The sequence below is a fragment of the Mesoplodon mirus genome (genome assembly GCF_964341445.2).
Source record: "Mesoplodon mirus genome assembly, chromosome: 12".
Taxonomy (NCBI): Eukaryota; Metazoa; Chordata; class Mammalia; order Artiodactyla; family Ziphiidae; genus Mesoplodon; species Mesoplodon mirus.
In genome coordinates this window covers 36,964,975-36,979,044 of record NC_138988.1, presented here as the reverse complement: position 1 = coordinate 36,979,044, position 14,070 = coordinate 36,964,975, and the positions used below count along the sequence as shown (strand labels likewise).

The following is a 14,070-nucleotide window of genomic DNA, read 5'->3' as shown; positions in this document are numbered from 1 at the left end:
GTTCCATTGATCTATATTTCTCTTTTTGTGCCAGTACCATATTGTCTTGATTACTGTAGCTTGGTAGTATAGTCTGAAGTCAGGGAGTCTGATTCCTCCAGCTCCGTTTTTTTCCCTCAAGACTGCTTTGGCTATTCGGGGTCTTTTATGTCTCCATATAGATTTTAAGATTTTTTGTTCTAGTTCTGTAAAAAAAAAAATGCCATTGCTAATTTGATAGGGATTGCATTGAATCTGTAGATTGCTTTGGGTAGTATAGTCATTTTCACAATATTGATTCTTCCAATCCAAGAACATGGTATATCTCTTTGTTTGTATCATCTTTAATTTCTTTCATCAGTGTCTTATAGTTTTTTGCATACAGGTCTTTCGTCTCCCTAGGTAGGTTTATTCCTAGGTATTTTATTCTTTTTGTTGCAGTGGTAAATGGGAGTGTTTCCTTAATTTCTCTTTCAGATTTTTCATCATTAGTATATAGGAATGCAAGAGATTTCTGTGCATTAATTTTATATCCTGCAACTTTACTAAATTCATTGATTAGCTCTAGTAGTTTTCTGGTGGCATTTTCAGGATTCTCTATGTATAGTATCATGTCATCTGCAAACAGTGACAGTTTTACTTCTTCTTTTCCAATTTGGATTTCTTTTTCCTCTCTGATTGCCCTGGCTAGGACTTCCAAAACTATGTTGAATAATAGTGGTGAGAGTGAACATCCTTGTCTTGTTCCTGATCTTAGAGGAAATGCTTTCAGTTTTTCACCATTGAGAATGATGTTTGCTGTGGGTTTGTCGTATATGGCCTTTATTATGTTGAGGTAGGTTCCCTCTATGCCCACTTTCTGGGGAGTTTTGTGTTTTTTTTTTAAAGGAATTTTGCCTTTTTAAAAAAATTTTATTTATTTATTTATGACTGTGTTGGCTCTTCGTTTCTGTGTGAGGGCTTTCTCTAGTTGCGGCAAGTGGGGACCACGCCTCATCGCGGTGCGCGGGCCTCTCACTATCGCGGCCTCTCGTTGCGGAGCACAGGCTCCAGACGCGCAGGCTCAGTAATTGTGGCTCACAGGGCTAGTTGCTCGCGGCATGTGGGATCTTCCCAGACCAGGGCTTGAACCCGTGTCCCCTGCATTGGCAGGCAGACTCTCAACCACTGCACTACCAGGGAAGCCCCTCTGGGGAGTTTTTATCATATATGGGTGTTGAATTTTGTCAAAAGCATTTTCTGCATCTATGGAGATGATCATATGGTTTTTATTCTTTAATTTGTTAATATGGTGTATCACATTGATTGATTTGCGATATTGAAGAATCCTTGCATCCCTGGGATAAATCACACTTGATCATGGTGTATGATCCTTTTAATGTGTTGCTGGATTCTGTTTGCTATTTGTTGCTATTTGCTATTTTGTTGAGGATTTTTGCATCTAGATTCATCAGTGATATTGGGCTGTAATTTTCTTTTTTTGTATTATCTTTGACTGGTTTTGGTATCAGGGTGATGGTGGCCTCATAGAAGGAGTTTGGGAGTGTTCCTTCCTCTGCAATTTTTTGGAAGAGTTTGAGAAGGATGGATGTTAACTCTTCTCTAAATGTTTGATAGAATTCACCTGTGAAGCCATCTGGTCCTGGACTTTTGTTTGTTGGAAGATTTTTAATCACAGTTTCAATTTCAGTGCTTCTGATTGGTCTGTTCATATTTTCTATTTCTTCCTGGTTCAGTCTTAGAAGGTTATACCTTGCTAAGAATTTGCCCATTTCTTCCAGGTTGTCCATGCTATTGGCATAGAGTTGCTTGTAGTAGTCTCTTAGGATGCTTTGTATTTCTGTGGTGTCTGTTGTAACTTCTCCTTTTTCATTTCTAATTTTATTGATTTGAGTCCTCTCCCTCTTTTTCTTGATGAGTTTGGCTAATGGTTTATCAATTTTGTTTATCTTCTCAAAGAACCAGCTTTTAGTTTTATTGGTCTTTGCTGTTGTTTTCTTTGTTTCTATTTCATTTATTTCTGCTCTGATCTTCATGATTTCTTTCCTTCTGCTAACTTTGGGTTTTGTTTATTCTTCTTTCTCTAGTTCCTTTTGGTGTATGGTTAGATTGTTTGAGATTTTTCTTGTTTCTTGAGGTAAGCTTGTATTGCTATAAGCTTCCCTCTTAGAACTGTTTTTGCTGCATCCCATAGGTTTTGGATCGTTGTGTTTTCATTGTCATTTGTCTCTAGGTATTTTTTGATTTCTTCAGTGATCTCTTGGTTATTTAGTAACATATTGTTTAGCTTCCATGTGTTTATGTTTTTTATGTTTTTTCCCCTGTAATTTATTTCTAATCTCATAGCGTTGTGGTCAGAAAAGATGCTTGATATGATTTCAGTTTTTGTAAATTTACTGAGACTTGATTTGTGACCCAAGATGTGATCTATCCTGGAGAATGTTCCGTGCGCACTTGAGAAGAAAGTGTAATCTGCTGTTTGGGGATGGAATGTCCTATAAATATCAATTAAATCTATCTGGTCTGTTGTATCATTTAAAGCTTGTGTTTCCTTATGAATTTTCTGTTTGGATGATCTGTCCATTGGTGTAAGTGAGGTGTTAAAGTCCCCCACTATTATTGTGTTACTGTCGATTGCCTCTTTTATAGCTGTTAGCAGTTGCCTTATGTATTGAGGTGTTCCTATGTTGGGTGCATATATATTTATAATTGTTATATCTTCTTCTTGGATTGATCCCTTGATCATTATGTAGTGTCCCTCCTTGTCTCTTGAAACATTCTGTATTTTAAAGGCTATTTTATCTGATACGAGTATTGCTACTCCAGCTTTCTTTTGATTTCCATTTACATGGGATATCTTTTTCCATCCCCTCACTTTCAGTCTGTACGTGTCCCTAGGTCTGAAGTGGGTCTCTTGTAGACAGCATATATATGGGCCTTGTTTTTGTATCCATTCAGCGAGCCTGTGTCTTTTGTTGGGAGCATTTAATCCATTCACATTTAAGGTAATTTTCTATATGTATGTTCCTATTACCATTTTCTTAATTGTTTTGGGTTTGTTTTTGTCGGTCCTTTTCTTCTCTTATGTTTCCCACTTAGAGAAGTTCCTTTAGCATTTGTTTTAGAGCTGGTTTGGTGGTGCTGAATTCTCTTAGCTTTTGCTTGTCTGTAAAGCTTTTGATTTCTCCATCGAATCTGAATGAGATCCTTGCCAGGTAGAGTAATCTTGGTTGTAGATTCTTCCCTTTCATCACTTTAAGTATATCATACCACTCCCTTCTGGCTTGTAGAGTTTCTGCTGAGAAATCAGCTGTTAACCTTATGGGAGTTCCCTTGTATGTTATTTGTCATTTTTCTGTTGCTGCTTTCAATAATTTTTCTTTGTCTTTAATTTTTACCAATTTGATTACTATGTGTCTCAGCGTGTTTCTCCTTGTGTTTATCCTGTATGGGACTCTCTGTGCTTCCTGGACTTGGGTGGCTATTTCCTTTCCCATGTTAGGGAAGTTTTCGACTATAATCTCTTCAGATATTTTCTTGGGTCCTTTCTCTCTCTCTTCTTCTGGGACCCCTATAATGCAAATATTTTTGCGTTTAATGTTGTCCCAGAGGTCTCTTAGGCTGTCTTCATTTCTTTTCATTCTTTTTTCTCTATTCTGTTCTGTGGCAGTGAATTCCACCATTCTTTCTTCCAGGGCACTTATCCCTTCTTCTGCCTCAGTTATTCTGCTATTGATTCTCTCTAGTGTATTTTTCATTTCAGTTATTTGTATTGTTCATCTCTGTTTGTTTGTTCTTTAATTATTCTAGGTCTTTGTTAAACATTTATTGCACCTTCTCAATCTTTTCCTCCATTCTTTTTCCAAGGTCCCGGATCATCTTCACTATCATTCTGAATTCTTTTTCTGGAAGGTTGCCTATCTCAACTTCATTTAGGTGTTTTTCTGGGGTTTTATCTTGTTCCTTCATCTGGTACATAGCCCTCTGCCTTTTCATCTTGTCTATCTTTCTGTGAATGTGGTTTTTGTTCCACAGGCTGCAGGATTGTGTTGTTTGTAGGTTTTTTGATGATGGCCATTCTGACTGGAGTGAGGTGATAACCTCATTTTAGTTTTTTGTTTGTTTGTTTGTTTGTTTGTCTTTGCGGTACGCGGGCCTCTCACTGTTGTGGCCTCTCCCATTGCAGAGCACAGGCTCCGGACGTGCAGGCTCAGCGGCCATGGCTCACGGGCCCAGCCGCTCTGTGGCATGTGGGATCCTCTCGGACCGGGGCACAAACCCGCATCCCCTGCATTGGCAGGCGGACTCTCAACCACTGCGCCACCAGGGAAGCCCTCATTGTAGTTTTGATTTGCATTTCTCTAATGATTAGTGATGTTGAGTATCTTCTCGTGTATTTGTTGGCAATCTGTATATCTTCTTTGGAGAAATGTCTATTTACGTCTTCTGCCCATTTTTGAATTGGATTTTTTGTTTTTTTGATATTGAGCTGCATGAGCTGCTTGTAAATTTTGGAGATTAATCCTTTGCCAGTTGCTTCAATTGCAAATATTTTCTCCCATTCTGAGGGTTGTCTTTTCGTCTTGTTTATGTTTTCCTTTGCTTTGCCAGAAGGTTTTAAGTTTCACTAGGTCCCATTTGTTTACTTTTGTTTTTATTTCCATTTCTCTAGGAAGTGGGTCAAAAAGGATCTTGCTGTGGTTTATGTCATAGAGTGTTCTGCCTATGTTTTCATCTACGAGTTTTGTAGTGTATGGCCTTACATTTAGTTAGACCAGACAGACTTATAGCTTTCAGACATTCCATCTGAAAGCAGCAGAATACACTTTCTTCTCAAGTGCACACAGAACATTCTCCAGGATAGATCACATCTTGGGTCACAATTCAAGTCTCAGTAAATTTAAGAAAATTGAAATCATATCATGCATCTTTTCCAACCACAATGCTATGAGATTAGAAATCAATTACAGGGAAAAAAACTGTAAAAAACAAACACATGGAAGCTAAACAATATGTTACTAAATAACCAAGAGATCACTGAAGAAATCAAAAAATACCTAGAGACAAATGACAATGGATCACTGAAGAAATCAAAGAGCAGATAAAAAATACCTAGAAACACATGACAACAAAAACACAACGATCCAAAACCTATGGGATGAAGCAAAAGCAGTTCTAAGAGGGAGCTTTATAGCAATACAGTCTTACCTGAAGAAACAAGAAAAATGTCAAACAAACAACCTAACCTTACACCTAAAGGAACTAGAGAAAGCAGCCGCATAGCACAGAGAGATTAGCTCTGTGCTTTGTGACCGCCTGGAGGGGTGGGATAGGGAGGGAGACGCAAAAGGGAGGGGATATGGGAACATATGTATATGTATAACTGATTAAATTTGTTATAAAGCAGAAAAAAAATTTTTTTTAATAAAAACTTTAAAAAGTGAAAATGAGGCTGCAAGCAAAGTACGTTTCCAACTTGCTCATTTGTTAGCCAAGCAAGAAAAGATGTTTACTAATGATGAATTAATTAAATCAAGTTTAATTGCAGCTGCTGAAAAAAAGTGTCCAGAGAAAATAAATTTAACTGTTAGCCTTTCAATGAGAATAGCTGCTCCAAGAGTTGAAGACATTGGGAACAAAATCAAAAGTCAATTAAAGACAGGGCAAATGACTTCAAGTGGATTTCCTTGGCTCTTAATGAGTTGACAGTTGTTACCAATACAGTTCAGCTGTTGTTCATTGAAGGGGTAAATGCCAAGTTTGAAGACTGAAGAATTGAGTTCTATGAGTAGTCTGCATGAAACAAATAGAGTTGGGAGTATTTTTTAAAGTTGAGAAAACATTAATTCAGTACAACCTGAAGTGGAATCTGCTAAGATGTGATAAAAATGATAGTGGTGAAAATATGTGTGGACCAGGGAGAAAAAAGGCTTAGTTGAACAAATTTACAAAGTTTATGAAAATATAAAGTGCTTAAAGCCTGTGTTTATTCATTGTATTATTCATCACTGTGTACTCTGTGGAAAATATTTGAATCTATCGTGTTACTGAACCAGTAATGTCAATGATAAATTTCACTTTCCACTATTGACAACCATCATTGGTTCCATGAATTTTTTTTTTTTTTTTTTTTTTTTTTTTTTTTTTTTTTTTTTTGCGGTACACAGGCCCCTCACTGCTGTGGCCTCTCCTGTTGTGGAGCACAGGCTCTGGACGCGCAGGCTCAGCGGCCATGGCTCATGGGCCTAGCCGCTCCGCGGCATGTGGGATCTTCCCGGAACGGGGCACGAACCCGCGTCCCCTGCATCGGCAGGCGGACTCTCAACCACTGTGCCACCAGGGAAGCCCGGTTCCATGAATTTTGATCAGAAATAGAAGCTGAATATTCTGACTTATCAACCACACAGCAGTTCTATGTCTTAGCAGTGATAAAGTTTTATTGAGGACTTTTAAGCTCAGGGTCAAGATTGAAATTTTTCTGAGTGAGAAGAACTGCCTTAAACTACTATTATCAAACACTGAATGGCAGGGACTTCCCTGGTGGCGCAGTGGTTAGGAATCTGCCTGCCAATGCAGGGGAAACAGGTTCAAGCCCTGGTCTGGGAAGATCCCACATGCCATGGAGCACCTCAGCCCGTGCGCCACAACTACTGAGCCCGCGTGCCACAACTGCTGAAGCCTGGCGCCTAGAGCCCGTGCTCCACAACAAGAGAAGCCACCGCGGTGAGAAGCCTGTGCACTGCAACAAAGAGTAGCCCTCTGCTCGCCGCAACTAGAGGAAGCCCACGTGCAGCAACAAAGACCTAACGCAGCCAAAAATATAAATAAATAAATAAATAAATAACCTGAATGGCATTGGAAATAAGCTTTTGCTGCAGTCTTCATGTTTTTTAATGAATTAAACCGGAAATTAATGAGCAAAGCAATGTTTTATGTGAAACTTATACTGAAGTAAAGTCATTTTGGCAAATAATTTTTTTAAGATTATTTTATGTTTTATTTTATTTTATTTTATTAAAAAAAAATTTAGGGCTTCCCTGGTGGCGCAGTGGTTGAGAGTCCGTCTGCCGATGCAGGGGACGAATTCGTGCCCCAGTCCCGGAAGATCCCACATGCCGTGGAGCGGCTGGGCCCGTGGGCTATGGCCGCTGAGCCTGCACGTCCGGAGCCTGTGCTCTGCAATGGGAGAGGCCACAACAGTGAGAGGCCTGCGTACCGCAAAAAAAAAATTTAATTTATTTTTGGCTGCATTGGGTCTTTGTTGCTGTGCTCGGGCTTTCTCTAGTTGCGGCGAGCAGGGGGCTACTCTTTGTTGCGGTGCATGGGCTTCTCACTGCGGTGGCTTCTCTTGTTGTAGAGCACGGGCTCTAGGAGTGCAGGCTTCAGCAGTTGTGGAACGTGGGCTCAGTAGTTGTGGCGCACGGGCTGAGCTGCTCCACGGCATGTGGGATCTTCCCAGACCAGGGCTCGAACCCGTTTCCCTGCATTGGCAGGCGAATTCCTAACTACTGCACCACCAAGGAAGCCCCTTGACAAATAATTTTAAATAAGTAATGTCAAGCTGCTTTATGCACTTCCTGAGCTGTCAAAAGTTAAAACAAGAAGCAAGATAACCATTCTCATGCAAATTTTCAGTGGATATATTCTCTGAGTTCAAACTAGAGTTCCAGCAGCAAGCACTTTTCAGACTTCCATGTAAGTACAAGAGGAGTTTCCATATTTCTAAACTTTTTTATCTAAGCAATTGAGGAACAACCACCTGAACTTCAATTGGAAGTAATTGATCTGCAATGTAATGACATGCTTAAAGGCAAATATCAAGAAAAGAATCTCATAGAAGTCTACAAATATCTTCCAAGTGATGACTAGTCTCGATTATAATTCTATGCTCAGGAATTTATATCACTATTTGGCAGTGCCAGATATTTCACTTCATACCTATGTGAATGAAAAGACATTTTCAGAGATGACACATGTAAATTTTCATTACAGATAAACATTTGCAATTGATTTTGATGGTAGGGAACACTAACTTTTGGTCTTCTTAATTGGGCTAAACATTATTCCCCTCCCACCCTGACTGCCAGTTTTTAAGGTTTGTGGGTGTGACCCCTCTTTCCTTGTTTCGTTGCTGAGGCTGAATTTTTATGCTACTTGACATTCACACTGAAAGATGAGGATCATTAGCCCCACTTCACAGCTCAGGGAACTGGGGCTCAGAGAGGGAAAATGACATGTCTGCAGCCACACAGCAGTGAGTGGGGAAGCCAGGGTTGGTGTGACCTAGCTTGGTCTGGCTCCAAAGTCCTTGCTCTTTACTCTGAGACACTGAACACAGGAGAGAGAAGCAAGGAGAGAGGAGACAGAAGTCCTTCAGAGCAAGAGCGAGAGACTAGGACCTGAGTGAGACAGGGCAGGACACAGAAGGACAAAGCAAGAAAGACAGAGCTCAAGCCCTAGTGCAAGACAGAGAGCTGGAGCATGAGATCTCTGGGCAATGTGAGCTGAGGGACCAACTTGCCAGGGCAGAGGAGATGGAGCTGGGCTGGACATAGGGCTTCTGAGTTTGCAGCTTTGATGGGGAATAACCCAAGACCTCAGACCCCTCTCTCTGCAGGAAACCACGGAACAGCAGTGCCCAGATGGGCAGAAGGACAGCCTAACCTTGACCTCTTAATTGGCCCTTTATCATCACTTAGGCGCCAGTCTCACCCCAGGTGGCAGCTTTTCACAAGAAGGGACTGTCAGAGGTCTCAGCTCCACCTGGATCAATTCTTGCAGAGACTGGGGAGAGGGTGAGGGAGACACAACTGATGGCTTCTCAGCTCTAGGTCTGTGATAGCCTAGGGGATGACACTCAGCAGAAGGTTTGGCTAGAAGCAGGTTGCCTTCTTTCCCCACCTCCACACCTGTGGAACCTGCCACACCAACCAGGTCTGGAGGGGAATGAGTCCTAGCCTGCATTCGGGGTCAGAGAGTGAGGGACAGAGTTTGAGGTAGGAGTGAGGACAGGGGCTATGCAGTCTAACCATTTTCAGTTTGGAGCTCAGACTCTGACTTGGAGGTCAAGTATGAAGATACAGCAGGGAGCTGTTGGAGGTCACTGAAAGGATGTGACCGCCAGCTGGACTCACAAGCTAGACCCAGGCAATTAGATGCCCCTCACCCCCTGCCCTGTCCTTGGAATGTATGTTCTGCCTGCCATTCCCACAGTGGGAGACATTTTCAGGGATTCAGCCTTGAGAGAGTAATGTGTTCTCCAGAACCTCTTGATGGTATATGTGGCTGAACCTCATTAAGGCCTCTATATAAACTTTCAAGAGTCTGGCAAGCAAGTACGGAGATGTACTTGTCTGTGGCCGCCCAAGACAAGTCTTGTAAATAAGTTCCCTTGCTTACTAAACCTGCCACCTACTAATCTGGTGTAGTCTGCCTCTTTCTTCGGTCTTTTCTTGCCCTCCATGTACAGGGGCCAGTTTATGAACCAACAGGAGCCAGGATCAAGAGCTTGGGGTGGGTGTGCTCTTCTCAGCCATGGGATTGGGAGATCACGCCCGGAGCAACTGGACCTGGTGAGTGAATTCCTGGCAAAAGTGCTACTGTGCGCAACAACCCCATCCCTGCCCCAGGCTTCCATTATACACAGCCTTAGGGAGAGGCACCATTTCCATAGACTGAACATGAGTGATGCTCCCTGAGTTGGCAACATGGCAGATCTGTACCCCCAACTTTCCTACCTATGTCAGACGTTGCTAATCAATCACAGTCTCTGCTCAGTCTGGACAGTGGCTCAAAATCCTCCTCCTCAGACAACCCCTGCCAATTCCTCAGAGCTAGCATATGAGATGCTAACTATTTGCCATCATTTACCCTGACCTCCTGGAGCTTATCAAGCAGAGAGAAGCTGGGGAAAGACCACTTCACTGCTTTATTGGAAGGGGAATACACTCCGTCACAATGCAAGGCCCTGAGCCCAACAAGATCTCGAGTTCGAGATGCAGCTGGTTGGCCGTGACTCTGTAGTGGCCCTTGATGAAACCCTGAAAAGCGCAGGAGTGGCATCTGCAGTAGGCCTGGATGATGCGGGCAACGTTGAGCAAACGGCAGTAGCGCCAATGGATGCGCCCCATGCGGACCCAGGACTGCAGCCTGACTGCCACCCACTCCTGTGTAAAGTTCTCCAGAGCTGTCTGCCGCCTGTTCTCATGCAGCTTCACCAGCTTATGCCTCCACCAGCCCTGAATGATCCACACTCTGAGAGCCACGTGCAGCAGTGTGCTGCACACCAGGGTGCCCCGCCACCACACCTGGATCTTTACTACTTCTGGATTACTGACGGGAGGCCTATTTTGGGTTCTTGGGATCTAACAAGAAAAATGCCGAGACATTTGGAGGATATTCCCCACCCACTTCAGCCCCAGGGTGTGCCAGGAAGGGACCCTGATGCCCTATCAACAATCACTCCTTCTTCTGAACCTCAGGAGCACTGGGCAAGGCACTGGCTGGAACCAGAAGACCAGGTAGGTGTCATTTCTCTGCCCCCCTCTGGTTAATGGACATGGATGCATCACATTGACCTCTGAATCTCAGAGCTCCCATCTGTAAAATGGTAGTATATCTGTCCTGGCTACCCAGTTTTACATGGGTCAAGTTGGCCAGCCTAGAGCAAGAATACCATGATCAAAGGGTTATCATAGTCCACCTGAGCCTGTCCACCTGACCAGGATCCATGATCCATGATCCTTCCCTTCAGACCCCACTCACCTACTGGAGAAGTGGCTTCCTCTTCTAGTCCTGCTCTTTCATCCTTGACTGCAGCTCCAATCCACAACCTGCTCTCTTCCTCTGTGATATCATAGTATTAAAAGTTCCCACATCCCATAAAATTCTACCTCTCTTATCTCTTCCCCATCTTCACTTCACTTGACTTTCAAACTTTAAATCTTAATTAGCAAGCAAACATACATGCACACGCTCAAACACACAGACACACCATTGATTAAGCCCAGCTTCCCATATGTTGGCCGTTCCATTCCACAAACACAACTCCCACATTCCCACCCCCAGCTCCATGTCATCTGGGTGGGGGGATCATACTGCTCTGGGTCTCTTATTAGCATCATCTACTCCCTTTGTTGCAGCTATATTCTCTTGTTTAGCCTAGAAAAAAATGGGGAAAGAGGACAGACAAGAATTAGTTTATTCCTGTTCTTAGCTCTGGAACATACAAAAGACACAAGCCACAAGCATTAGGACACAAAGAGCAGAGACATCCAAGTCCAGGCTCCTCCTGCCCCTGCCTTCTCTAAGTTCAGTGATGGTGCTGGCGGTAAAGATTTCAAAATCAGCTCCTCATTCTGCTGAGGCTCATTTTTAGTGTGTTCATTAATTGTTTTGGGCTGGTCCTTCTCCTGCAATCAGCAGTTAGGGGAAAGGCAAGAGGGAGGCTGCTCTCCCTCCCTCTCCATTAAGTAACCCACACATCACCAGCGTACAGGGCTTCCCAGAGTATTCAGATGTCAGGGAGATCCCCTCATCCCGAGAGATGTATGGAGACATCCCTAAAAAAGCCTAGTGTGTCAGTCTCTCTCTTACTCACCATTGGTCCCACATGGATCAGGTGTAGATGGTTCAGATCCCCTCAGGTCTGTGTTCCTCTAGTCATGGCATGGAGAGAAAGAGTGGGGGAGGGAGACCTATGATGTCATAAGGGCAGTTATGACTCAAGCACCAGGATGGCTCCCAACAGTTAAGCCCCCTCCAAAGAAAAGACAGAAGTACTGTCCATTCTTTTCTGCTGGAAATGGCCATAGCCCTAGCTACAAAAGCAAGACACCAGAAATAGTGGCCCATTGATGTAAAGGTGTATAAAGATAGTCATTGGTGATATCCCCAATTGGTAAAATTGGGCATTGATTTAATGGTTTATAGTCCATTCAAACTATAGAATAACAACATAACTGTTGAAAAATAATGAATTTGATCTATGTGTACTGATGAGAAAGTATACCCAAGATGTATTTGTAAGTGAAAAAGCTGAACATCATTATGATCCCATTGGATGGGATATAAAACCATCATTGGATGGGATGGTAAAAAACCGTCAAGATATATAATTATACATGTATGCTATAAACGCAGATAAAGAGAGAGAAAGGTATATAGACCAAACTGCTACCAACGATTACCTTAGAAGAGTTGAATTGCTGACCCATTCATACAATACCAGGGAACTCTGTGAGGCCCCCAGGACGAGCAGTACTGCTTTCCTTCCCCAGCAGGCTCTGGGGCTGGGAGCATATTCAGAGGGCTGATCCCATTGACACCCTCACTGACCCCTCCTTTCTTCTCTCCTTCCCACTCTTCCCTGAAGGGGTCTACTGAGAGCCTCTGGGATGAAACTCTGGTAGAGGGGGAGAAGAATGGTGGAGAAGAACGGGGTTGGAGAAGGAGGCTCACCCCCATCATGCTCACCCCAAGCCACTTGCCCAGCACACCCTCAAAACCTTTGCTTTGGATGGTGTCACCCCTCTGCTCCTCAGCCCCTGGGGCAGCTCCTCCCTGCCCACTGGATTGAGTCTGAGCAGGTCCTGGTGGCATTCAAAGCCCCAGCACCCTCCCTGTCCCTAGGGTCACCACATTCACCAACACCCCAGTCTCTGGCCTCTTTCCTGTCTGAGTCTGCCTCCATCCTGGGACCCAGCCCCCTCGTTTACCCAGGCTCCATATGTGGGATCTTTCCTGTGTCCTTAGAGTGCAGGGACTTTAATTTCTCCCTTCACTCCTCAAATGCTCATGGATCCAATTATGAGGAGCATGTGTTTAGTGGCCATTCGTATATCTTCTTTTATGAAGTATTGGTTTAAGCCTTTTGTCCACTTTTATTGGATTGTTTGTCTTTATTACTGAGTTCTAGAAGTTCTTATACTCGATATGAGCCCTTTGTCAGATTCATGTATTGTAAATATTCTTTTCCCCGGCCTGTGACTTTTAAAAATACTGTCTTTTGATGAACAGATGGTTTTAATTTGGAGGAAGTCCAGTCTATCAATATTTTATACTTAGCACTTTCTCTGTCCTAGGAAATCTTTGTCAACTCCAGGGTCACAAAATAATTCTCATGGGTTTTTTTCTAGAAACTTTACATAGGTTTAGCTTTAGTTTTTGTTTAGGTCTGGATCCATCTTGAATTAATTTTTTTCTTTTTTGTGGCTATGATGTTAGATAGGGGTCAAGATTTTTTTTTTCCATTAAAAAATGTATTTCCTTTCTGCATTGAATTATCTTGGTACATTAAAAAAATCAGTAGACTGTGTAAATGTGAGTCTATTTCTGGCTTCTCTATTCTGTATCATTGATCTGTTTGTCTCTTCTTACTCTAACACCACCTGTCCTGATTACTGAAACTTTATAGTTTTTCAGGACAGTAAGTCTTGAAATCAGATAATGTAAATCCTTCAACTTTGCACTTCTATATCAAGAATTCCCCAACTGCTCATACAGTTGATTTTTGTATATTGCCCTTGAATCTTTCAGTTTCGGGGGTGCTTTTGATTTTTATTTATAAGCAGCTTTGTTGGAATATAATTCACAAGCCATACTATTCACCCCCTTAAAGTGCACAATTCAATGGTTTTTAGTATATTCACAGATATTTGCAGACAATACCATAGGTATCTTGCCTGCTTGCTAAATTTTCTTATTCCAGTAGTTTTCTGGGTAGATTGGGGGTGCCTGTATGCCAGTTGCGGGATCTGGAGGTGAGGTATCCTCAGTGGCTTGTGGGTGGCTTCCTGATGGGGTCTGCAAAGTGGTTAGTAGGATCCGCATCCCTTTGATGTTTTGAACCCTACCTGCTGTTCTCTCAGTTCCTCCCCACCCCAGTCATGCTGCTCACCTCAGTGTTTTGAAAGGAGTGAGAAATGCTCACCTCAGTGACCCCTGGGGCTGTGACTCTGAAAGGGTACCAAGGCCTCATGATGACCAGGGGGTCTTCAAAGGACAGGAGTAGGTAGAGATGGGGAGGGCCCCACCTAGTGTCTTTTGCATGATTCAGAGGTACGAACAGAGCTAAAAGCTTCTACAGTGGCT

General features: G+C 42.9%; 1 protein-coding gene across 1 annotated transcript; it reads right to left on the bottom strand.

The window, feature by feature from the left end:
• Window positions 1-9,899: 9,899 nt before the first annotated feature.
• On the bottom strand, window positions 9,900-12,447 carry IQCF1 (IQ motif containing F1; the record flags this gene model as incomplete). Its single annotated transcript, XM_082637699.1, has 2 exons — window positions 9,900-10,343; window positions 12,439-12,447. The coding sequence occupies 2 exons, from the start codon at window positions 12,445-12,447 to the stop codon at window positions 9,900-9,902; spliced, it is 453 nt and encodes a 150-aa protein (XP_082493825.1).
• Between the last annotated feature and the right edge of the window lie 1,623 nt (window positions 12,448-14,070).